Source organism: Polistes fuscatus, unplaced genomic scaffold, assembly GCF_010416935.1.
Source record: "Polistes fuscatus isolate 324 unplaced genomic scaffold, CU_Pfus_HIC Scaffold9, whole genome shotgun sequence".
Lineage (NCBI taxonomy): Eukaryota > Metazoa > Arthropoda > Insecta > Hymenoptera > Vespidae > Polistes > Polistes fuscatus.
The window spans coordinates 5,101,193-5,128,188 of NW_025113173.1; the positions used below are offsets into that span (position 1 = coordinate 5,101,193).

Below are 26,996 nucleotides of genomic sequence, written 5' to 3' on the forward strand. Positions count from 1 at the left end.
CATCAACAAATAAATACAAATATAATTTAGATCCGAGTTTTTTACCCTCGCTATATACTTCCGATACTGCCATTGAAAAAATTTACTGTACAAGTGGGTTTTTTTCCTTCCTTTCTTTCTAACTATCTTTCTATCATTCCGTCTTTTTTTTTTCCTCATTCATGAGCATCAAATACTTTTCTTTTACTTCATTCCTTTTGACCAAATAGAGATTTTATCCCATGATTTTTCTTTTCTTTTCTCATCAATAACTATATCCTCATAACCGAACAAACCTTCTGGGAGATACCCGCAGAGCCATTGGCCAACAAACATTTCAAACTTTTTTTTCCTTTTTCTTTTTCTTTTCTTTTCTTTTCTTTACTTTTTTTTTTCCTTTTTTTTACTAACTTTCGCAAAGCTTGCCCGACCCTTAATAATAATAGTTTTTCACTGACTGTACACATTTTTATAGACCAACAATAGAAGGTCTAGCCGCGCGCTTGGCACGCTCCAACGTCATTCACACATACGCACACAAAAAGAGATACATTCCTTTTCTTTTTTTTTCGTTTTTCTTAAAAAAAAGAACACCCTTCATTCTCCTTTCCAGCCGCTCCTCGGTCTCTATGTTTCTCTCGTTCTTTTCAGTATTATCATCATGATCATCTTTTCTAATCAACGTTCTAAAAAGCGAATTCGTTCGAGATTTCATACAAACACACGTTATAACACTCTCTCCCACACACTCATTCGTTAATGGCTAAACGTCGTCTTTCCTATCTAAACGCGCCCCTTAACATTCCTCCTCTCTTCCATTCTCTTAATTATCATCATCATCATCATCATCATTATTATCATCATTATCATCATCATCATAATCATCATAATCATCATTCCTTTGGCGCTATAATTTTTTCCTTGTCTAAAACGAGAATTTGGATCACCTTTAATACATGTCTAATTTTTCTCACTAAAATTTGTGTAAATTTCTAATCTTATCCACCTTCTTATTCAAAACTTTCCTCCCTCGTTAATTCTTAAAAATTTCCTCTAACATTATCACTTTCTCTCTCTCTCTCTCTCTCTCTCTCATTCTCTCCCCTCCCTATCTAAAAACGCGCGCTCACACGTGTATCTCTCGCTCGCTCTCTCTCGCTCTCATCATTCATCATTGCATAGATTCAAAAAAAATCTAGTCTCATCGCATAATAAAAACCGCAGGCTTCCATGAGTTCTCTTAATTAAAATACGATCCATCACAAATCCGAATGTCAACATCGCTGGTTCTTCAACACTTGGCAGTAAACAATGTGACAATGCAGTAGTGGTACTTAGTATTAGTATTAGTATTATCGTAAATATAATAATAATAGTACGGGGTGGGTGGGTGGTTACTCCGATGTAATAATTAGTCCCAGTGGCACATCACTGTACATAATCACAACAACAGCGGGCGATGGTGGTGGCGCAGAACACGAACTCTTCCGTTTTTTTTTCTTTTGCTTTGTTCTTATTTTTATGTTTTTTTTTCTCTCTCTCTCTCTTACTTTTTTACTCTTTGTCTCTTTTTTCTTTTTTTCCGTTTCATTTTCTTGCGAAAACATTTTACAATAAATTCCGATTTTAATCAAAGAATTAATTATTATTACGGATATTGAGATTTCGTCATATCTTTTTCTCTGTCTCTCTCGTAAACCTCTCTTCTGCGTTAACTTTTTCATTTTTTTTCATGTTTTCTAAACGCTTTTTTGTTTTCATTTATTTAATTTTTGTTTTAATTAGTATTATTATTACTTTTATTATTATTATTATTATTATTATAATAACCCTGCATGCTATTTCTCTTTCTCGCTCTCTCGCTCTCTCTCTCTCCCTCTCTTTCACTCTCTCTCTCTCTCGCTCTCGCTAATTCTTTCTTTCTCCCTCTCTATACCCCACTCGCACTTTTCTTTCTATATCGCTTGTGACGCGTTATGTTAATTTTTTGTTTTAATTTGTTTTGTTTGTTTTGTTTTTATATGCAATTATATACGTATGTTCGTGCGTATTCTCACTCACATACACGCAGAAGTTAGCTCCACGATTGATAAGAGTCTTGATACCATTCGTGATCGTCGCCAGAAACGCCACCGAGTGCTGCAGATCTTCCTCCAAATCCTATGTCACCGCCACCACCACCACTGCCACCATTCACACTCGCCAGTCCGTACGCATTGCCCAGCGGTTGTTGGGCGAGGGGTTGGTTTCCCCAATTGCTCTGGAAGCGACGTTTAGATTCCCCCTGGTTCTGGTGACCCCCGTCAAATTTTCGTTTACCTGCTGTAAAACATATTATTTTTTGTTATATATCAATTATACTCCTCTTTCTTTCTCTCTCTCTTTCTATCAATGGTTTGGAGATTTTGAAAGGTTCGTAAACAAGAATTTAAACAAGGAAACAAAAAGATCAAATATTAGGATCTTCAAAGGGAAAAGGACAATATATTTTCTAGTAGTTATTAGAGAGAAATAATGTTATATGTGTATAAATTATTAAGTAATAATATTAATTCATTAACAACTGACCTAATTTATCATCAACGTCGGATGGATAGGACACAGGATAAAAGGAAACCTTTGGATAAATCTTTGACTGTAATACAAATCATGGAATTCCGATGATATTGAATAGAAATAACGTGCAATCATATTGAAATCAAAAGGATTATATGATTATCATCAAAAGCACCTCGAGCTCATCGTAAATCTGTTCATTAACAAATCTGTAAATGAATAAGAAAAACCGCGAATGAAATATTTATTTGAATTATTCTCATCATTTTTTATTTTGGTTTAACAATCTTTTACCAAATTGCAAAGCTTGCTCGATTCTTGCAGGAGCGATTTTGAAAATATAATCAAATGATAGAGGATTCAATGTGTCAATTTACTTGATAGGAGCAATCCATTTAGTATAACAAAATACGTATGTATACGTATTGTTTAATACGTAAACAATAATCAAACATTAATTTGATTTTTTTGTTCGATTCATCGAATATATAAATAATTAATTAATTAATAAATGTGCTACAGAGAGAATTGAGTACTGCTGTAAGTATAATGTACGAGCATTATGTGTTACATTTAATATATATTACCTAATGTTTTATTTAAATCCTTATATGCGAAGAAAAGATGAGAAAGACATAATCAATACAATAGCAAACTAGCAATAAGTGCTAATGCTGTCAAAGCTGTGAGAAAATATGTGAGATGTAATAATAAAATTAGTATTATAAATATTAGGTAGTCTTTGATATAGACATATTACTGTTCCCCTTTTGTATAACATATTTGAGAAAAAAAAAAAGAAAGAACAAAAATTAACATTTTCTTTAAAAAACGATACACCGTATCGATTAAATCGTTAAAAATTAATTAATTAATAATAATTTAATAATCCATAAAAACTGATAGATTTGTGACAAAAGTTAAAGGAAAAGAAAAGCAAGGAAGAAATAAATGATTGTAGCGACGTTGATTAAAATAAATAAATAAATAAAAAGAAAAAAAATAAAGAGAGAGATAAAAGAAGATAGATTAAAAAGAAACAATAAAGATAAAAGGATAGAAATGATATAAGTATAAGGATTAGTTAAAATAAGAAATAAAGTAGATAAAAGATGATACATTGTGGAGATACAGACCATCCTCACCTGGTAAACTTCCCTTGGCGCGGACCCCCCCACGAGCGGCCAGTCGCTGGACCCCACGGGCCCCTGTAGTTGCGGGGTTGCGCCCCCCCCTGACTGGCCCACGGGTGGTTTGCGGGCCACCGATTCGGCCACGCGGCACCACTCCACGCCCACGCCCAGCCTGACCAAACAACACACATCCAATTGTTACCCCTTCTGGTACTGATTGTTTCAATCACAAATGCTTTCACTCATTTCTCCCTTTCTTAAAATTATTAATATAAAATACATCTTTTTAACGACACCATTCCCTATTATTTATATATATATATATATATTATGTATATATATATATATAATATATATATATCTATATATATAAATTTATATCACATATAATATATATACAACAATAAGAAGAAATGCCACAATTACTTGAATTCAACAATAATACACGACAACACATATATCGCATTATATTATATTATATTATATGATATGATATGATAGAATCCGGGCTCTAGAGATAAAGGTAAAAAAAGAAGAGTCAGCTGAAAATATTATAAATAGTACAACCGATATATCTATCTGTTAAAAAATAAATATAGTCTGTGTTTTATGCAATTATACCAATAGTGAGTGTGTACACGCATACACGATATTTATACGCGTGTATGCACACGCGGCATCATTTATGAGAAAGACAGTGATAGTGAAATAGGTAAAGAGGTCATTTTTATGGTAGAGAGATTTGACAGATAGAAGGGAAGAGAATGCGACAGGAAAAGAGCTCACCTAATAAACACCAGGTCTTACTAACCAAATCTTTTTACATACAGCAGTAGAGTTAGCAGAGTTATCCAATGTAGTAAAGCGATAAAGCGAACTGTATTGGTTGGCGAAGAAACTTTAAGCGACACAACCTACTGCACTGGCAGCTAGAACAAAATTCAATCAAGGTATATTATAAGCGGCAGCACAACGTCATATAGCGGCGTGGATTTTTTTAAAAGCGTTAAAAGCAAATCGGCATTTACTGAAGCAGAAGCAAGAGCCATGAGTCAGTCGTGTTACTGGTTACACTACCAGTTTTACACAGTGTGTGTATGATATATATGTGTGTATATATATATATATATATACATATGTATATATAATTACTAATCTTATTGTTAATGCATTTTTATATATACATACATGAATGTATACACACATATATATTTTAAATTTGTATTTCCTTCTCTATCTATGGCCTGCCACACCCAACAACGCACAAATCAGTGTACAATACAACGTGTTATAATAATATACAACAGCTTTTTAATACGATCAAATATCCAAATGGTTTTGATCATCCCTTTGATTTATTATTTTTTTTTTTATTTTTTTATTTATTCCAATATTGCCGTACACAACTTGCGAAAAACTTTTCCTCCTGCTATCAAATTGGCACATTGAATCAATTGGCTCTCATAGGATCCCAGCGAAGATCCACAAAGCGTGATATGACACACACACACAGCCATTGGAACGAACGTTTAATCCATGTGGTAAAGATTTCTATTGTTTTTCCTTTCTTTTTTCTTTTATCTTCGTAACACATACAATCTCTCAAACTCAGGCACCAAGGCACTGTACGACTTTTCCTGTAAGAAACTGTATTAAAAATGTTATCGAAGAAGTCCCTTTTTTTATTTTTTTTTTTTTTTAATAAATACACATTTAAGCGTATATCAACAATCGACATAATTTTTATTGAACGTCTAGTTAACATAATGATATATATAGATTTAGGTATATTTCATATACCACAAGTGGCTATATAATCAAATTGTATCTTAGAAATTCTTTCGAATAATTTAACGTAGTTCATTTGAGTCACTTTTTATACAGAGAATAGATGAAAAGTGATGCTATCGTGAAAAAAAAAACATTATTTACATTATCTAATCTGATATTTGAAGAAATGAGAATAATACGATATCAGAGATAGTAATTAAAGATTAAACCCTAAAGAAGATTTTTGACTAGACCTAACAAGAACCTAACAATCTAATCTATTCTATATATAATATATAAAATTTCCTATATAAAAACTTTGAGCACACATTAAATTGCCGTTTTCTTACTTTGATTCAATTACAACAATAACGAAACTTGTCCTTATTTTTAATATTTTCTTTCTCTTTCTCTCTTGGACATATATATATAATTTAACATTAAAACATTAAAATGACTATACGTGGAAAAAAGAAACCTTGCTTTTTGTATTTATTTAACAACAATGTATGTACAAATAACGACTAGCAGCTTCTAAGAAGATTTTCTTAAAATTAAATGAGACATGCAAGGGATTTTTAATCCCTTACACAGTGAAATGTAGAATAATATAATGTAATAGTAGTAGTAGTAGTAGTAGTAGTAGTAATAGTACAACATGTACAATGATAAAAGGCAAAGAAAAAAAAAAAAAAATGAAGAAAAATAATCTTGTCACGAAAAAAAGTAAGTAATATAAAAACGAACCCTAATGAGAGAAATATATAAAAAGAAAAGAAGATTGTTTTGTCGAAATAAAATTAAAATAAAATGTTCAAATAAAATTGCAAAGTAACATTATTCTGATGGAAAAGTCGATTTTTTTCACACACGTCGAAATGTAACGTAAGGGAGAAGAAAAAAAGGGGAAAAAAATAATAATAATAAATAAATAAATAATAAATAATAAATAAAACGATGCTGCACATGAACAGGCCACGAGATAAATATTATATATGTATATATATATGTACGAATAACAATACGATTATTAATCGAACAAATTTGAAAAGCGACTAGCTACAACGTAACCATGACACGAGGAACACAGCAGCAGCATCGAATATATATTATAAACACATAACTCTCAGTGCATTTTGCGTTGCCGCATTAGTGAGACTGCCAAGAGAAAAAGTTGATCGCAATAAATATATAATAATGATGATATAATTATAATGGTGTTCACAGGGCGCCCAAGTGCTCCCTTATGGTATTTGGATAACCCTGCAACTTGACATAGAAAAGTATATCATATCCGAGCCACGAGACGCAACACGTCGCTGCTCTATTAATTATTATTAATATTATTATTATTATTATTTTTTTAGCAAAGAGAAATATCAACCGAAGTTCTTTTTCTTTTCTTTTTTTCGACATATAAAGTATGAACTTTTAGATGATAACTATGTATAATATATATATGTGTATATGCATATATATTGTGTATATGCATATACACACATATGTATATATGAGCTCCTGTGTAAAATGGGTTAATAATGCCTACATCTGGAGTAATGCTGAAGTTGATAATAATGTGGTGTGGAGTAATATTTAGGGAACCCTACAACGCTAAATAATGTTCGACGGAAGGACGGACATAAACTTCATAACATATCTACTAAACACACTTTTCAATATTCACTTCTTCAACTTGTCTCTCTCTTTTCATTTAATTTAATTTAATTTGATTTCATTTGCTTTCATTTCATTTGATTTGATTTCATTTGATTTCGTTTCATTTTATTTCATATCATTTCGTTTCGTTTCGTTACGTTTCATTTCATTTCATTTCATTTCATTTCATATCATTTGTTTTCATCTCATTTGTCTTTCTATATTATTCTAAATACTTTTCCCGGCTGTACTTTGGTTGAAATTTAGAATGGGTCTACCATGGCTCAGATATGATTTGCAAGCAATTTGACAGTGGCAATGTGTTCGGATTAGGAGGATAACGTTAGCGATCTTAGTGCTGGAATATTAGTTGATATGCATTAGGGTCTAGCAGGATTTAATAATACAATGCACTCACAGTGGACTATTAAATAGTTTTTCTTTTTCTTTCTGTTTTTTTATCCTTGTTGTTTTTTCTTTTCTCCTCATATTTCTATTTTAAATACAATTAACTTTTAATGCACGTTTTCTAAACGCTTGCTTACGTTCTTTAATTTGTCATTAAACTATTATCTATTAAAACTAGTTTTGTATTGGATCATTAAAAGCTGGAAAAGAGAAAGAGATAGATAGATAGATAAAGAGAAAGATAGAGAGAGAGAGAGCAATTGCTACTATTGGTATAGAATATACTGTGGATGCAGTGCATTTGATGTTATTTTTAAGTTAATTCCAAGTGTACATATCCCTGCATTAGTAGTGAGTTTTATATATATATGTATATATATATATAAAAAATATAAATAGCTAGGCGCTTATCAGTTAGCCAGAGTTAATGACACGCTCAGACAAAATGTTGGGCTTTTTGGGGGAGGTAAGAGAGTAATATATATATATATATATATCTGAGGGCAAAAGTATTAAAGTGGATATACAATAACGCTAGGAGTCCGCGAACACTGTGCCACAATCAAACTACCGCTGATATATCAAAGTAATATGTTTCAAGAACAAAAACGACTTTAGAACCATTAAAAAAGGCGACCCACCGGTTGAGGCTGCCTGCCTCTCCCTCTGGCAGGTGGCGGAGGCGGCGCATAATCGAAATAGCAATCTTCGTATCGAAAATAGTCATCGTAATATGGATCACTGTAGCCACCTCGATAATCCCCATAACCGTAATAGTCGTAATCATAATCTATAAAAACACACATTACAAATAGACCCAAATTTAGCCACGATATATCCAATTAGCAACTTACTCAAGTAATGCTGTTTTATGTAATAAAGGCATGCCGGGAAAAGATAAATTTTAAGAAATACTAAAAATAGAAAATATAATGCAATCGCACTTTTCTCTGCGATTCTTTCAATAATATAACAGAGTAGTAATAACAATAATAATAATGATGATGCGTATAAAAGTTTCGAAAAAAAAAAAAAATATATATAAAAAAGATATATATATATATATGTATATAAAGAATTAAAAAACCAATTGACGAACTAGATTTAAATATAAAAAAAGAAATATATATATATATATTTATAATAAAAAAAAAGACAAAAAAAAAAAGAAGAAATTTAGTTGCAACTCTTCACGCGAGAAACTTTCCAACGATTACCCTACCACCATCACATGTCCTGAGAATATATATGTATATTGCATAGATCATCGAAAATTGATTGAATTATCCCATACACATACACACATATATATATCCATTAAAATTAGAGGATTTTCTAATCAATGATCAATAATACTAGTAACTTTCTTCCGTTCTGGCTTAATTTATCCTGCTTATGAAAAATGTATATGCAATTGATTGTATGTTAAATGTAATAAAAATGCTTTGAAGGAATATGTATTGTAAATGATCGGTGCACGTTAAAGCATTAAAAGTGTACTGTGTATACAGCATTATTGTATTAAGGAATTTTGATTTAATGCATACAGATGGTAGAGCATGGAAATTTGTTAAATTTCAAAGTAGTTCTATATATATATATATATATGTATTTTTTTTAGATTGCACCTTATATATGCACATCTATATATTATTGACGTTTGGAAAATAGTAAATGATTTTCGATGACCTTATACTGTACGTTTAGAGATTGGTTATAAAGTCAACATAAAAAAGAGAAAGTACACAAGACTACCAATGATACTCTACAATGATGCATTCATCATTCAACACCGCGGCTTACCTATTTCCTTGAGAGCTGTAAACAGATTTTTTAATTGATGATGCATACACAGTAAAGAAAAAGTACACACGCTCACATAAAATGAGATAGGGCAAAAAAGATCAAATTTCCCTGGCAATGCGCGGGATTGTACACTGTCACAAAATATATATATATAAAATAACTGTCACTCTAGGGCACCATACGAAAAATAGAAAAAACAAACAATACACATGCAATTATAATTTTGTTGGTAAAAACAGAAAACAGGTGTGTCACAGGAAAGTGGTAGTGGTAAGGCAATGAGGTGTGATCCTATTGTAGTGCTAAGCACACGCTTATACATTCATATGTATTTTTTATATACACATATGCATGTAGAATAATAAGATATAAAACAAATACATAGTTTTACTTAATTAATATCATTCATCAAGCATTGTTATTTAAGTAAATAAACATTTTTTTTTATCTTTTTTCTTTTTCTTTTTTTTTAGATTTCTTATTTTTTAAAATCAAATCGAAAAATAATAATAATTATATAATTTACAATAACAGATATATGCTCAGACGATAATAATAATAAGAAAAAAAAAATACATAAATAAACAATTTGAATAACAAGCTAATTACATTATCTGAGTACTTTCTCACTACAACCTTATTTGAATGGAAATATATATTTTAATTTCAAATATATTATATATCAAAGTGACGTTAATTTTTCTTGTTTTTAATTTGCTGCAATGTATTAAAATTTGGAAGGTTTTAATTTACTTAAAGTATCAAAAGCAATCAACCATACATTTATTTTTTGTTTTAATGCATTTACCGCAGCATAAATACTATCGGAATGATAGGAGAAGGAAAAAAGTTGTGTGGTCGAGGAAATATATATATGTATATGAATATAACTTAGCATTAGAAATGTCGAATAAATATTTGTCTTTCACGCATAGGAAAGAGCCTATCATGCGTGTAAAGCCAAAGGTTTGTAGTGAGATAGTGAAAAATCCCCAAAAGCATGCGGGACGTTTCAATTAAATAATAAATATATCATGTCAAAAATTATTGGTATAAATTTGAGTATTATTTTGTCTGAAATAAATAAATGTTATATAATATTTTAACACCTGTTAAAATTTGATAAAAATTATTTCTCCTATGTACTTTATCAAAGTTTAATATTACGATCTTTACTGTACGCATATGTAATTTATATTTTATAAAAAAAAAACTATTTAATTTGGACTACGTTATATCAGTAAAAAAAGTTTCATTTGTTACATCAAACTTGGTGTAAGTAATATTCACACACACTCTATACAACAATTTTTTTTTTTGGTCAGTGCTTTGCAAAACATAATAAAACAATTATTGCAATAATTTAAAGCTTGTTGCAAAGAGAATCTTATCAAAACCGTTTTGGTAAAATATTAAAGGTAGTGTGATTATTTCAATAACATACATATTTGTTAAACGATAATTAGGATATTTAAAATTTAGCAGAAATACTCTTGTGTATTTTACACGTCAATAGTGAATAGGTTATAACATATAAATTCATTGAAATAAATAAATAAATAATAATTAATAGTAAATAATACTTACCATAATCGCCTCGTCCCATTTGTCCACGCATACCTGCACCGGTGCCTCTAGGACCTTGTCCAGGACCACGAACTGGCATCGGGCCTCCCATCATTCCAGGATGGGAAGGAGACCCTCTATAATAATTAATAAAGAATATATTAATATTATATTTCTTTCAGCAAACATATTAAATTAATACCCCTTACTGAAATCAAATAAATATTAGAGTATAATTGAAAAGTAATAAATAAGTATATTGTTATATCTCTTACCCGCCACGACTTTGCAATGATTGCATCATTCTTCGTTCCCTTGCTCTAAGAATTTCTTCTTTCTTCTTTTTGTCAGATGGAGGCTTAGCTAGTGAAATTTCTATATGCGAACCACCAATTTCTATACCATTTAACTCGTTCATTGCCTGGAATACGACGCAATTATTTATCATTCTGATCTAACTCGTACGTCAATAATCAAATTAATAGAAAAATCAATTAATATTACCTTTACAGCATTATCCCTGTCTTCAAAATGCACAAAAGCGTAGTCCTTAATTTTTTTAACTCTTTCAATTTTTCCATATTGTTCGAAACATTCTTTTAATTTTTCTTCAGAACAATCTTGCGTTAAATTTTTAACATATAACACTCGTACCTACAAAGATAATTATAAACATATATATATATACACACATTGTATTTTCTATATTTATAAGATTATTTAAATTAATGAAAATATTAAATGTTAAAATATTCTACATACTTTGGACATTGTTAATTCATCAGGCTCTTCCTGTGGATCAGCCCAATCAACTATGATATCACAGCCCCAGACCTTGATGCGACCAGTGCTTAGTCTTCGTTTTGCTAATGAGGCTGCTTTATGAGATTCATATTCTAGAAAGCAGAAACCTCTGTTCTTCTTTTTGTCATCTGGTGAACTGTAGATAATCACCTCAGTCAGGCCCGCTGTATGGTGAAAAATCATACAAAACGTATATAAGGTTCATATAAAAAAATAAAAGATAAAAAAAAATAAATAAATAAATAAAAAAAAAAAAAGGAAAAGAGAAAACGAAATATAAATATAAATATAAATAAATAAAACTACTCAAACATGAAACTGTACCAAAATACAAAGGAATAGGCCGAAAATATTATGATATTACTTTCTTTTAAACGTAACAAAAGATATAATAAAAAAGTAACATAATATTATATTAAAATTACATTAAACGTCATTACTATCTTTTAATTTTTTTCTTTTTTTTTTTTTTTTTTTTTTTTGAGAGAAAAAAGAAAATGATTTTATAAAAGTTCAGAATTATTTGATTTGGAATCAACGTGATAGAGAACTTAATTGTTGCAATAGAACAATATCGAATATCAACTGAAGAATTCAATAAATTTGAACTAAGTTATCATATTATTGTTTTGAAAAATTCTACGCTAGAAAAAACTATATAAAACACCACACCTATAAGAAAAGTACAACTTTACATTGTATTATACTTCTCGAACTAAATTATAAGAATTATTATCACGTAATTCCTGCTACATCAAAATCGTTATACCATTAGCTATAAATTAGAATCGATATTAACTTATACGACAACATATTTTCACAATCATAAAAATAAATATTTATGATGGACGTGTGCGGCAAGATAAAACATTATATTTATCATTATTAATATTAATATTTAGTGGAAAAATAAAATGAAAAATTATTATATACATTTACTTTACTATTCAAACGATATAAAACAAATTCTTCTTTCTGAATCATTAAAATCATCATCTATGAATTAAATATCCCATATTAGAGTATAGAAAACAATCTTAGGTATGTACTCAACAAAAATGAAAATGCTATTTATAGAAAAAGATTGACTGCGTATTGTGCATGAAAATGAAGACATGATTATCATTATTATTTAGTTATAATATCAAATTAATTTCCACATAATAATCTATTAACACACACACAATATTAGTGTGACCTACAGTAACTAATTAAGTTATTGTTTTATTAGGCTTCACGTTAAAACTACTATTTATATTATTTAATTTTTCTTTTTCATTTTAAAAACAGAATAATCTCTGTTTCTAATTAATATTTTCAATCTTCATAATACAAGAAAAACAGTTTAAGATTTGTTACGAAATTGAGTTTATAAAGAGTTAAAGTACTCATGCGAGAAAACTTGCCTAAAAACATGAATACGAGCAAAAGAGATAGTTAATATACTATTGTCATAACTGTATGTACCTTCAATTTGACTACTAGTTCAATTATTATATTATTAACTATTTTTCATAAATAAAGCCTAAAAATATTAGAAAGTTAACTTCTTTTTTAATCATTTTACTATACTAAACTCATATTGCTTTATAACACAAACACAAAGCCATAAAAATTGTGGGTTGAAAGATAGCACACTAAACTGCAAAGATATTGTTCAATTAACTACAAAAGGAAAGATTGCAAGCTCCATATATAACCTTTCAGAATATTCTGTAGAATTTTACCACTACGTCGAAAACACCCCAAAAAATTTGTCATCAATAACTTGTGTCATATTTAATTCAATACACAAATTTCAAAAAACCCATGACTTGATAATGCAGGTTAAATATTTTCAATGTATCATTAAGTACAAAAATATCTTTTCATGCTATTAGAATTTTCATGCACCGCACTGAGATTGAATTAAATACTCAAAATGACTACCACGCTGCTGAAATTAAAGTCCTTTCCATATATATATATATATATATAATATAATATAATATATATATATATATATCCCCACACGTGTTTTACATTATGTGGAAATATTATTAAACCAAAATCAACAATCTTATCTCTAGACAAACGTTGAATTAATTCTCACTATGAATATACATAGATTATAGCAGAAATTGAAATATATTTATGCTAACTTAAGTAAAAGAAAAACGATATTGTTAGTTAAAAAAATTTAAAAGAGATATCCTCCCGACTTAATTATAACACTTGAAAATAAACTATGTATTACCAAGGTGAGAACAAAATACCAGCTATCAATGATAGTAGTTTTACTAAGTCTTCCTTTACTCGATTGAATTGTTAAATAAAAATTACGCTTGTGTGAAAGTTAAATTAATTAGTGTAACCATTTCTGCAAGATGGCTCACTTCTCCTTCCTCTCAGTTTAAAAGCTTTACTACTATTTGGATAACAAGGCACCTTTTTTAATGCAAATCAAATTTTGCTTTATGCTTAAAGCATATAATCCTTTCAAATTTTCATTTAATACCTGCGATACGAATAATTTATAAAATATAGCAAGCATCAATTATATTAAGCGTCAAGGTAAGATCAATGAAAGATAATTGAAAGATAAGATTTAATATAACATTTTATAGCAATGATAAGTAATTCGTAGAGATGCCTTGAAACTATTATTTAATAATATAAAATATGCTTGAAAATAAACTGCTTGATAGATTCATTCCTATGCCTCTTAATAATAATGTGTTTGGCCCTTTCTTTTTATATATTACTTTTTTTTTTTTATATATATTTTTGTTTTCTTTTTTGTATTGATCTCCTCTCTGTGTCCAGATTCTGAGATTTCATGCAAGATACATACACTCGCGCATATTCACTCACATACGCACATCGATACACGCGCACACAGAATATTATCAAGAATTTAAATTATGCTACACTCATCGATTACTCTCGTTTCTAAATAAAGAAATAAAATAAAATAAAATAAAATAAATTAAAATAAAATAAAATAAAAAGTAAAAAATGTACACCATTCATACAAACTTCAACGTGAAACCAACAACTCTGCGTTAAAAGGAAACAAATTTAATCATCCACGATATGCAATTGTGCTCCTATGCGAAATTGTTGTTAAATTATTTTGTAAACATAATGTGTTGGATATAATGTAGGATACGATGACTGTATTTTATCATTTTAACTAAATCTGTGAACAATACGGCACACTTTTTCTTTTTTTTTTTTATGACAAAACAAATATCACATATGTCCCAAAACCAATTAAATGCCTAAACTGTATACTTAAAAATATTCCCAGACGAGAAAAAACAATATACGAACATTATTTTTAGTAGGATTAATTATCTGTGTAACGTATGGGCTCCTTTTATTAAACACATACTGGATTCAGGAAATATGACTTCAATGAAATTGGACTTTTATGAAAATATTAGAAATCTTAACGTTCTTATTAAATTTGAACGTTGCTAATTTTTTTTTTTACGACATTCATGAATGTTAGTTATGAATGATTAAAAAAAAAGAGAAAAGGGCAGATATGATAGACGGAAAAAAAAGAAAAAGAAAAGAAAAGACAAATAAAAAAAATATCCAACCAAAAGCATAGTCATGTTTTTAGCTGCTAGTTGTAATAAATTTTTTTCGTTCGTTGCTTTGAAAAAAAAAGAAATTAAGAATTTATTATTATTATTATTCTATGATGTATTCCTATTCATTTTTGGAATAATTTTGACAGCTTCAAAAATTTCAAGTTATCTTATTATTCCCTTGGTTGTGGGACATTTTGTATTCGAAATTTTTCTCTCTCAAATATTTCTTTTTTGTTTTTTTTTTGTTCTTTTATCAATATTTTGCGATGTACATAAGAAATGAATGATATTACCAATAAATAAACTATTAATTTTATACTTGAAGAGTTCACATTTAGCTTAAAAATAAATTTAGGTAAGTGTTACGAAGATAGATTTTGTTTTTGTTCTTTTTTTTTTTTATACCAGCATTACCACACTGAAAATTATATAAACCTCTTTGAAAAATCGAATAAAAATTTAGTATTAAAAATACCGATTTGTTTTTTTTTTAAATTTTGTAATTATATAGTAATGCAAGAGGGCTAGACTTGACCCACCTGGCACCTCTGCTACGAACTGGATCAAGACACCCAATCATTAATATATAAATATTTGTCCCTTCATCTCTCCCACAGAACTTCATTTGGTTACTGCTTGCTGATTTAAGGACAATTGTCAACTTACGTGCGTGCTTTGTAAACTCTTCGAACAAGTCATCTCGGTCTCGATTCTTTGGAATATTTCCCACAAACAAGCGGTGATTGTTATAAGATACGGTAACACCAATCTTTTTCCCTTTCCGAATCTCATAATCATTCAGCTGTAAGAATAATGTGGAAGGAGAGTGCCAATTAAGCTTGCCTTTTATAATTTCACCTGCTTATTGGCTGTCTGAATGTGGGATTTCATGAAGCGACCTTCAGGGAGATTGTACAGAGGACTTTCAATGACAATGTTTATAGGACTACAGGATACGGACATAAGTTAAAGAAGGATCGACATTATACAGGGTGGGTGGGAGTGCCTGTCCGTTTGTTAGCGAGTCAAACGCCCCAGCGGTCCACGCAGGTCTCCCATACCCCCATGCTTGAGGCTTAGTCATGAATCACATTTGCATATTGCGACATTGCAATAAACACAGCACAGCATAATTCTTTTTTTTTGTCTTTCTAATTAATTTTTTTATCTGTCTCTTTCTTTCTCTCTTTTTTTACCGTCGAGATTCAAAAGAAATAATTCTTAATAATATAATTATATAGCTTCCACATTTTCTCTTTCCATTTCCTCGCCTCTTTTTGAACCTTCCCAAAGAGAAGGCAAAGAAGCGCTAATAATACAAGTTCGATGAAGTAACCAGATGCAGAAAGTGGGAATGAGGTGGCAGAAGAAGATATGGATAGTAAGGTTCCGCGTGTATAGTAGGAAGCAAATAACTCATAACTCAACCTAAATATGCGAGGAAAGAAGACTTGGACCAGAGAGGTGTTACTGTTCACTAATAAACCGAGAGGCAAGGAGACTGACCAGATCTGAAGGTGCCGCAGGTTTTGTAGATCACACAGTCGCATGATCGTTTGGATGCTCCATAGTTCCATACCATCTACAACCACTACTTAGAAGCTACCACTCTTAAGATACAATACAGGTAGACAGGTAGGTATAGGTAGGTAGGTAGGTACACACTCCTCGAATTTCACTTTACCTGTTAATTTACCAAATTCTTCCAGGATCTCCTCTTTGCCTTTTGACTTTGGTATGTTCCCCACGAAAAGTCGTAGATTAGGAACGCTAATGTTAACTTTCAGATTCTTGCCGGGTTTTATTTCGTGATTATCGAGCTGTGGGATGAAGAAAACAGACACATGCCTAATTTTGTTCCAATGATACAATTTGAGTGGTTAAGTAATTACGACAAATGGTAGAATTTAGGAAGAATTTCAAAATGTGCAATTTAGTAAAGAAATTAACATGGCGTAGATCCATGAAAGCGAGAAAGTGGCATGCGCTTTGTCGCTCGAGTCTTCACAATATAGGAAACCGGCGTTCATTGTGCTCCTGTAAACAAATTTTAAGCCTACCAATTTTTTCTTTTTTAAATTTTGTTACAAAAATTGTCATTGTCCAATGAGTTTTGACCAATTAGTAAATATACCCCTAACCAATTAGACTTAAAAAGATTATAGTTTTGTTTTGCTTTTTGTTCATTTTCATTTTCAGGAAGGTTCTCCACTCCCAATTTTGCCCACTGAGCAAAGAGGAGAGCTGGAAAAAGAAACTTATCCATAGGATATAATTAATATACATTTTTCAGTGTTATTTGTATGTTGGGATAAGTTGGAAATAATTGTATACTTAAAGATGAATAAATGGTCAGGGACATATACATAAGAAACAGATATGTGGATTGTTCCTAACAAAAAAAAAAAAGAAGTTAAAAATTTGAGATTATGTTAAATCACATGTTTGAATATAACCACTACAAGGAAAATTAAGAGGTATGAAGAACACAGAACAAGCCACATAGGGATATGATAATAGTCATTCGAAATGTTTAGTAATTTTAAAAAATTATGTCAAAAAAGTATATATACGTTATTAGTAATATAATATCGCGTCAACGATACCTATTCAACAATTTTATATATTAAATACCATTGTTTTTAATATAATAAAATAAAAAGAAAGAAATAAAAAGGAAGAAAAATATATTATGTACTACTAAAGCATTAAAAAATTTGGTACGATATAATGAATTATTTATCCAAAAACAAAAATAATAGAAAAGTAAGTATGTATGATGCATATTTATATACACAAATGTATATACATATATATATATATATATATATATATATATATATATATGTGTATAAATATATGTATGTATGCATATAATCATATCAGAATGAAATAAAAGCAGCTAGTTTAGTTCATATACAAGAAATTCATAAACATTTCGAAAGAACACGTGATTTGGTAGCAATAACAATTTTGTAACATTTCTAAAAATGTTGTAAATAAGAAAGGAACAAAAAATCCAATATCCATAGCGGCATGGTATTGACTGGAGCAAAAAAAAAATAACCAATTTGTACACATTACGAACATGTACCTACACATTAGATAAGGATAATAAGGAAAAAATCTAAACATACCTCACGGACAGCCAATTGAGCAGCATCCCTGTTAGTGAAAGTGATAAATGCGTATCCCCTGTTGCAACCTGACATAGGATCCATCATCAGTCTCAAATCCCAAATTTTGCCACATTTTTCGAATAACGGTATTAACTCATCTTCATACATATCTTTTGGGATTTTACCACAAAACACCTTTTGCAAAAACAAAGAAATTATTTATTATATCTCGTAAATAAATTGCTGTACAATATTTAAATGTTATTACCAATGAGTTAAAATCCAAAGATATCTTATTAGTAATTAAAAATCAAAATAAACAACTTACTTCACAACCAGTTCCTGGAGTCGGGCCCTCCCAATTTGGTGGCGGTCCGCCATATTTTCTTTGTCCTGTTGTTACATCCAATGGATAACCAGTTCTTTCAAGTATCATCTATAATTTAAATATAATTTTAATAAAAATTATAATTCCATTTATTTAAAGTTATGTAAACTTATTTGAATTAGGAAACCATTTAAACCTACCTTGATTTTATCCTCATCAGGTGCCTTAGATGTCGTACTCGTACCAGTACCTTGACCGGCACGACTTTTTTGCCTATAAGTTTTCATTACGCCACAGAGAAATGCTGATTTGTTGGACACATGTTCTAAATTAGATTCAAGGAATTGTGTGAGTACATTTAATGCGCCTTCAACTGGAAATTCCTTTAAAGCATCTAATGCCCTTTCATCCAAATCCACATGTGCCAGCTTTCCCGTCTTGTAAATTTCATCAAGTTTCGCAGCCACTTTTTCATCTAGTCCGTATTGGATTAGTTTTGTGTAGTCTTCTGTCCGTTCTGTATATTCCATTTCCTCCTTCGACTGCTTCTCTTCCATTTTTATTTCCCCATTTCCTTCTGCCATAGCTGCAAACGATACAAACATTTTATTTAATCATAAAAAAAAAAACATTTTCGCACGTATATCGACAAATAAAATTAGCGAAACTAAACGATTGCAAGGAGATAACATTTACGATATAAAAGCATATGATCAAAATATAAGTAAAATTATTATTTGGAAAAAAAAGAAAATAAATTTTTTAAATTGTTAATAATAGAAGCAACACCTCAATCGATAAACTTTCAATAAAGTAATTTAATTTATCGACTAAAGTTATTGAATTTAATAGAAAGACAAATACTATATATTGTTTAATAAATTTTTGTAAAAAAATTATTAACATCCTGGCAAGATTCCTTTCATATATATATATAAAAAAATGAATAATATATTATTTAAATAATATAAGATTACTATATATATTAATATATTTAGAACAAGGAGAATTGTTAGAATAAAATATTGAATTACAAAAATATCTACAAGCATAATTACAGAACAAATTAAAATCAGAAAATATCTTTGCAATAATAATATAAATAATTATTACTTGTAAATCTCTAAACACTGTATCATAAAATAAAAAATAAAAAGGCTACAATTCCTTAAACTGTTCTATTTATGGTTTAAATGGAACGATGATAGATAAAAAATATTTATAAAGATATTTGCAAAGAAAAAAATTGATGATAATGATGATGATAAAAATAATATAATTTTAAAAATCTAAAAAAAAAAAGAGAAATATGAAAATAAAAGGGAACGAAGAATAAAATATCGTAAAAAAATATAAAGAAGAAAAATCTATGAAATACCGATAAGCGAATCGATGAATTAGAGACACACACGCAAGAATTTTCCCGCGCTAACGCAGAGATCGTTAGAGGTTTAAAAGCACGAGAATACTCCGATATAAAGAATTTGTTTAACGGATAACAATTCGATTTGATTGACCACATTTTTTTCCATCGTTTAAACAATATCGAGTAATCTTTATAAAAGTTTGCGAATCTTTAACGGTGAATTAAATAAAAAAAAAAGGAAGATAGAAAAAGAAGAAGAAGAAGAAGAAAAAAAAGTTAATTAGAAAAATCGGGTAAATCGAAAGAAAAATATTTAAACTAATGTATTTAAATCAATAGATTTTAGTAAACCGTCGCGATCACTCGTATAACAAAATTATATTAAACGCGAAACGAAAGGATTAGAAGAATTTGTCTTCGGACATTCGCCGGCCGGCAATGGAACTGCATCCACACGTTCGTTGCGATGAATGCGATGCACTTTTGCACACCCGATAACACTTACTTCCTTCTTCGTCTTTGGACACACGCATTTAGTATTAATTTCAATTGCACTTGAATAATAATATCTTAGGATATTAAATATATAACGATTAGATTAAAATCGTCGTCGTTTTATCCTTGTAGAATAAATCCTTGACGATTTACCTTAGAAAATAAACGAATGCTTTCCCCCTGTGCGAGGAAATGGCGACAGACGTCAACGTGATTGCGAACTACGGGGTTCACAAAACGACGCGCAAAGATACGCTCGAACCCAGCGACACGAGGTTGGCCATTTTCTTTCGGGCGCACTCGTAAATTCTGATTGGCCCGTGCGAAACCGTGAGAAGAGAAAAAGTTCAGACGGTACGCTCGCGAAATAACGAACCATGGGTGACGGGTAGTTTAAGAAGACGTTGCTGATCGTTTTCAAAGCCGTCTGTGAATCGTTTATGTATATATATATATACATATATATACCTATATATAAAAGGATTTCTCTTCTCCTTTCCTTTCCTTTCTTTTTATTATTTTGTGCAAAATTTTAATACGATACGTTTGTAATACTATATATATAAATATATATACATGTAGGTATGCATATACATTTTTTTATATCACACAAAGACGTGATATTATTAAAATCAATGACGAATTCATTTTTTTTATAAATTTTAATACGTACAACTTGTTAAAAATGTTAGTTCGTTAATAATAAATCGATCATTTTTTCAGATAACATTAAATCATCTACATAAATGCAAAAAATTATTATTATTATTATTATTATTATTATTCCTTCTATCAACGACTTAAGATTAAAACATATGAACGTCGAAACAATCTTTTCCCTCGTTATCTCCTTGCAAAATACATTAACCTCTTTTTTGCAAATAAAAAATAGATAAAAATATATCTCGCCTGTTATTTTTATTTAACAATAACAACAGTAATAATAATAATAATAATAATGATAATAATAATAGAAACAAAAAATCAAAAATCGACTGCAAAAGAATAGCAAATTGGTGTAGCAAAATTATAGACGAGTATGCAAAGATATTCTCGTATTTCTGTTTCTGCTTGATTAAAGAAAAAAAAAGTAGAATGAAGGTGTAGAACAAAGTTATAATAATTTTAATTAGAAGGATAAAACAAAGATCGAAGATAAGGGACAAAGGTATTTAAAAAAAAATTGCGAATTTTTAAAATTTCTTTTGTTTTAAATGACGAAATCTACTAACATATTTTGTAAATGTCCGCGCGCCAATCCGCGCGAGAAAATTGTTTCTAGAAAGATGATTTCCATACAAACAAATAACAAATAATTGCATTGCAAAATTGTAAAAAACGGATAGACGGTCATATTATCGATAAATAATGATGATCCGTGAAGTGAGAGTATTAAAGAAGAAGAAAAAAACGTCTCTTTCTCTCTTCGAAAAACGATAATTACGAGATAGGAATTTGCCACGGTCTCAAGTCTTTCTTTCTCTCTCTTTTTGCTGGGTACGAGTCGCGAACGCGGGCGGCGAACAGAGATAAAAAAAAAGGAAGGAAGACAGAAAGAAAGAAAGAGACAGCATCACACAAGGCGAGGATCGAACGATGCACTCCAGCAGAGCACACTATATAACCTCACGGAGAGACCAAAGCGCCACATATAGACAGAAAAAAAAGCGAATACGAAACCAGAGAGAGAGAGAGAGAAAGAGAGAGAGAGAGAGAGGAGATATCTGGCAATTGCACTCTCTGTACGTTGAAGCTACCGATAGTAGAGAAGTATAAATAATGATATTCAAAAAGAAGAAGATAAAGTAGAAGAATAAGAAGAAGAAATAAAAAGGTAAAGAAGTATATAAAAAAAATCATAGAATAAAAAAATGATGTGTACCTGTTGACTGATTGGAACTCTTCACAATAACTAAATTTAGTTTAAATGCGTTAAGCGAAGCACCAAATTAGATAGAAACAGACAAACACAAAAACAGTCACGATCTTTTGCGAGGTATGAAATTCATAATTATCAAACACCACAATCGCGACGCGTTTTAATAACGAAAATATAAAATATATATATATATATTATTATATATATATATATAATATATATGTATCGTCTTAACCACACTTGGACTCCTTTGTTTCACCGCGCGAACGAACGAACGTGCGTGTAGTAACCGACAAAACACAAAGTGGATGTGGTATGGTACCCAAATGTGAACGTTGGTTAAAGCGAATTTAGTTCTTGTAGGCACTTGCGAAATTCAGATAATATTGTTGTAACGGAGATGGTAAATGGAGTTGTAAAGGCCCGGGCGCAGAGAGTTTTGATATCATGTAGTGCCTACATAGCCGTAATGCATAAATTGGACTGCCTCGCCGATGGAGCGATGCAGTGGTGCAAGCCCCACAAAACCAAACCAGTTTGCTTGCTTGCTTGCTCGCTCGCTTGCTTGCGAGTTGCGCCCCAATCCAATCCGATTCAACCTCTTACCTCTCTCTTCGCGGCACAGACGAGCCCCGCCTTAGAGCCCAGGGCCGTCCCTACCATTCAAAGATCCCCTGCATATTAAATATCGATCCCTGCTCCGACTACCACGTTTCCAACATTTTCTCTTTTTATTTCTTTTCTATTTTATATACTTATAATAAATATTTGCCAAGCGTATATCGTTAACGTTTACAACGCTTGTTTAAAAAACAAAGAAAGAAAGATAAAAAAGTGATATGAAATATTTACAATATGTTTATTTTTCTAACCTCACTTAATTATTTTTCTATTATAATTCGTTTATATTGTAATGTATCTATCTAAATGGGCAGTTTATACGTAGGAGGAATATATTCTTACGATCGAGAGAAGAGAATTTTCTTTAGAAATTCATTTAAGATCTTCGTTTTGTATTTAAATAAATATATACGTGTATAGACAGAAAGAGTGAAAAAAACATTTACAAATTGGACAAAACGATCAAGACGGACAAGTAAACAGATATTCTTTTAACATCGTAGACAGATACTTTGGTTTGCATTTCGTAATGTATTCCTCGAGACGATTTGCTTCGTCGATAAATACATCGGTTGAGCGCGTTGACCCTTTTTAGCGCGAATCGCGAAAGATCGTGCTTATATGCAATGATGTATGTATGGACGTATTTCCACGCATGGATAGAAAAAAAAACAATAAAAAGAAGAAAAAAATAAGAAAAAAAATATAAGCTATAAAATTCTCTTGCGCGTCTCTTGTTATCTCGCAGAGATAGAAAAATCTACATATACATATTCATCGATACAACAAAAATGACCTGTCGAGGGATAATTTAATATTCGTTGTAAAAAAAGAAATAAAAGAGAGGAAGAAATAAAAAACTAATACGTCTGGAGGATTCTTCGTTCGTGTCGTATTTAAAAAAAAATGTTGTACTATACGAAACGAAATGAAGAAATGTTCTTTGTGATTACCTTTGCCCGTAAATTAACGTTGTAGTTTGATATGACTTTGTACATGTACGTGTATAAGTATTGGGGAACAAGCGCGTTAACCTAATACAACGCGCATACTGCTGCCTCTTGAAAAATGCGGCAGGTGAAAATAAGACAATAAGGTAAGCTCCCCCGCGGGGTTCAAGGAACGAACACGAAGAATTGCATACTTTTATTTAAAAAAGGGCAGAATTTTCAATACTTTGTAGGAAAGTGCAGCCGGAACAAGGTCAAAGGAGACACGCGTAAAATCTTGCAAACGGTTTTCTCTTCTCCTAGGCTACGTTAAGGTGCGTTTGGACTCGTTCGACGAGCGTGCAGAATATCGGAGAGGAGGCATGCATCGTTGGCCCAGGCCCGTACCCGGGACCTTTAAGCGGAAGAGGTTACGCGCGCGTCTAGCGCTGAGGGGCTTCGCGGTTTTAACAGAAAACGACGTTCATTTTGTCTATATAAATGTTCATAATATTTAACACGAATGGCAATTTTATATATGTTTTATTTGTAGATATATACATATATAGTATATAATAATTATCAATTTATAATTCTCGAAGACAGGTAAATGTGTATAATTTTATTTCATTATTCGTATGCATAAATTCAAAAACTGTCCTCTTGCAATTTTATCTCTGTAGTATATGTGTATATCTATAATTTTTTTTTTTTTTCGAATCAGTATATCATTTAAAAATATGTCGATAAATAGAAAGAAAGAAAATGATATGCTTATCTGTTATCGAATTATAAGTTGATAATTATATAATACATACACGTATATATGTCGTATACTTGTACGTCGAGAGATAAAAAATACAAAATTGATATTCGCATTGGTATTATTTTTGCTAGTGTATCCCAGAAAATGAATTTATAGTTATAAAGTAAGCAGCTATTACGTAATGTAAGATTGCACACGTGTATATATGTATATGCAATGACTAATATTTAAATCCGCAGCAATCTATATATATATATATATATGTATTTTGATTTTTATTGTTCTAATCGTTTGAAAAAGAAAAAAAGAAAATGATACGAAATATTTGTAATTTAAGCTAATTAAATTCTTGACGAAACAGCTTGAAATGGCAGCATTTTTTATCACGAATAATACTGAATATAACTCTACGTTTGCTAAATTATTATTATTATTTTGTTATTCGTAATTCTATGATCTCTCAAATCGTTGTACGATATTTATGAAATATATAAATGTAATAATATAAAATATATGATATATAAATGAAAAGTAAAAATATTGTTTAACTCGAACATTAACTTTCGCGTTAAGGTAAAAGAGAGATCGATGTCGTTGATAAATTCTGCACGTTGGGTTCTTTCTATGCGCATTCGAAGGGTTCCAAGCGAAACCTTCGTCCAGTTTCGGCTACTTGACCTACATCGGTCCTTACTTCTTTATGTGAAAATATTATCAGGTTCTTTTTTTTATCTTTAATCAAACGATCAAGTCAACTTTTTATTTTCTCTTTTTATCTTTTTTCTTTACTACAATAGTTCGATTTATTTCTTTTCCATTTTGCAACGTTATTTGCAACTTTGTTCGACTTTATCGTTCTACTTTGAATTTATTTTAATTTCAACAATTCGTAAATAATCATTTTAATTTAGATGAAATAAAACAGAAACAAAAAAAAGAAAGAAAAAGATTAAAATATAACGAAGAATATAATATACTAGGATAGTTCGATTTAACCTGCATTCGAATGGCGTCGATTTTTGTCATGCAACATCTTGCAAACGACATTACGCGTAACTCTTTGGACGCTGCATCGGGCGTATGTACAAAATAGCATGTTGCCTGCCACATGTTGCGCATTCCTTGAACAAGCCCCGGTGAGCACAACCGCCTCTAAGTACGACACGAAAGAACGCTTAGCGTATAACAAAAAAAAAAAGGACAACAAAAAAAGAAATTATTTCTATAATTAGTAATTGAACAAAACCGTTATATCCGATAATTTCGAAAACAAAAAGAAACTTAATAAAATGTTAAGGGAACGATATCCTGTCCACCGTAGACAATTTATTCCATTCTATAAATTAATTCTGTCTGTTCATATACATAATTCTTTCATTTAGAAATTAACTAGTTTTTTTTTTAAACGAATTTTGTTACGAGATCAGAAATAGAAAAAAAGAAGAAAGAGAAGAAGAACAATTCAAATATTAAAACAAAAAGTAATTTCGAGATTAAAGGAGAGTAAAATGAGGCGATTCACCTGTCGAATCTTGAAAAAATATACAAATAATTCGCCGCGAATATATATAAAAATCATATATCCTTTATTTTGTAAGAAAAACGTATTCGTTTTTATCAAAATTATCTAATAAGAACACGTGACGTCATTGAGAATTCTTTGGTTCATCAGCCGTTTGTCTTTGAGTAAGTAATTCTAAGAGAGTTAAGAACAGGGCACGAGGGTCAAGGTACGTACCTGAAAGCAACCGTAGGCCGTCCGTCTGGTCGAGTCGTGCACTCGCGTCTCACCGTGGATGAAGAGGAGGAAAGAGAGGGAAGGGAGGAGTGCTCGCACGCTCGTTCGTTCGTTCGTTCGTTCGTTTCGTTCGTTCGTTCGTTCTTTCGTTCGCAGAAACCTGTTCCCTCGGAGCTTTTCTACTTTCCTGTCGATTATTTTTATCTTCCGAATCGTATTGGTCGTTCTGCCGGAAGCAACAGAACAGCAAACCACCCTAGAAATTGTCGAAGGTTTTTCAGGAGAAAAATCATTCCTTTTTGTTTAAAAAAAAAAGAAACCCCCCCCCAAAAAAATTAAAAAAACATCTCTTTACGTGCATTATTATCATTATTATTATCTCGATGCTTTTATATATTTATTTTTCTTTCTTCCTTTCTTTTTTTTTTTTTCTTACTCGTTCGTTTTCATTACGTTCATCTTTTTACTGCCTACACGACATCATCCACTCGAT

General features: G+C 30.5%; 1 protein-coding gene across 10 annotated transcripts; it reads right to left on the reverse strand.

The window, feature by feature from the left end:
* Positions 1 to 1,942: 1,942 nt before the first annotated feature.
* Positions 1,943 to 23,010, reverse strand: LOC122525291 (heterogeneous nuclear ribonucleoprotein R). 10 transcript variants are annotated; one of them, XM_043647999.1, is made up of 13 exons: positions 22,453 to 23,010; positions 18,910 to 19,295; positions 18,710 to 18,817; positions 18,400 to 18,576; positions 15,929 to 16,064; positions 11,637 to 11,842; positions 11,379 to 11,528; positions 11,150 to 11,295; positions 10,896 to 11,011; positions 9,306 to 9,320; positions 8,144 to 8,292; positions 3,672 to 3,840; positions 1,943 to 2,301 (listed from the first exon to the last, which is right to left on the reverse strand). In XM_043647999.1, the coding sequence occupies exons 2-13, from the start codon at positions 19,291 to 19,293 to the stop codon at positions 2,054 to 2,056; spliced, it is 2,004 nt and encodes a 667-aa protein (XP_043503934.1). In that variant the 5' UTR covers positions 19,294 to 19,295; positions 22,453 to 23,010; the 3' UTR covers positions 1,943 to 2,053. The 10 variants fall into 10 exon arrangements, 9 of the variants coding, with proteins under 9 accessions (XP_043503934.1, XP_043503929.1, XP_043503932.1 ...); XM_043647994.1 differs by lacking the exons at positions 15,929 to 16,064; positions 22,453 to 23,010 and adding exons at positions 16,947 to 17,082; positions 20,581 to 20,845; XM_043647997.1 differs by lacking the exon at positions 22,453 to 23,010 and adding an exon at positions 20,724 to 20,844.
* Between the last annotated feature and the right edge of the window lie 3,986 nt (positions 23,011 to 26,996).

What these genes read in the sequence shown, in the direction of transcription:
- LOC122525291 (XM_043647994.1), bottom strand. Translation starts at nt 20,608, where the DNA reads ATGCGTGTGTCCAAAGACGAAGAAGGAA. An exon ending in CTGATGAGGATAAAATCAAG is followed by an intron (nt 18,818 to 18,909) that starts GTAGGTTTAAAT and finishes TTTAAATTATAG; the next exon opens with ATGATACTTGAAAGAACTGG. An exon ending in CTCCAGGAACTGGTTGTGAA is followed by an intron (nt 18,577 to 18,709) that starts GTAAGTTGTTTA and finishes TTTTTGCAAAAG; the next exon opens with GTGTTTTGTGGTAAAATCCC.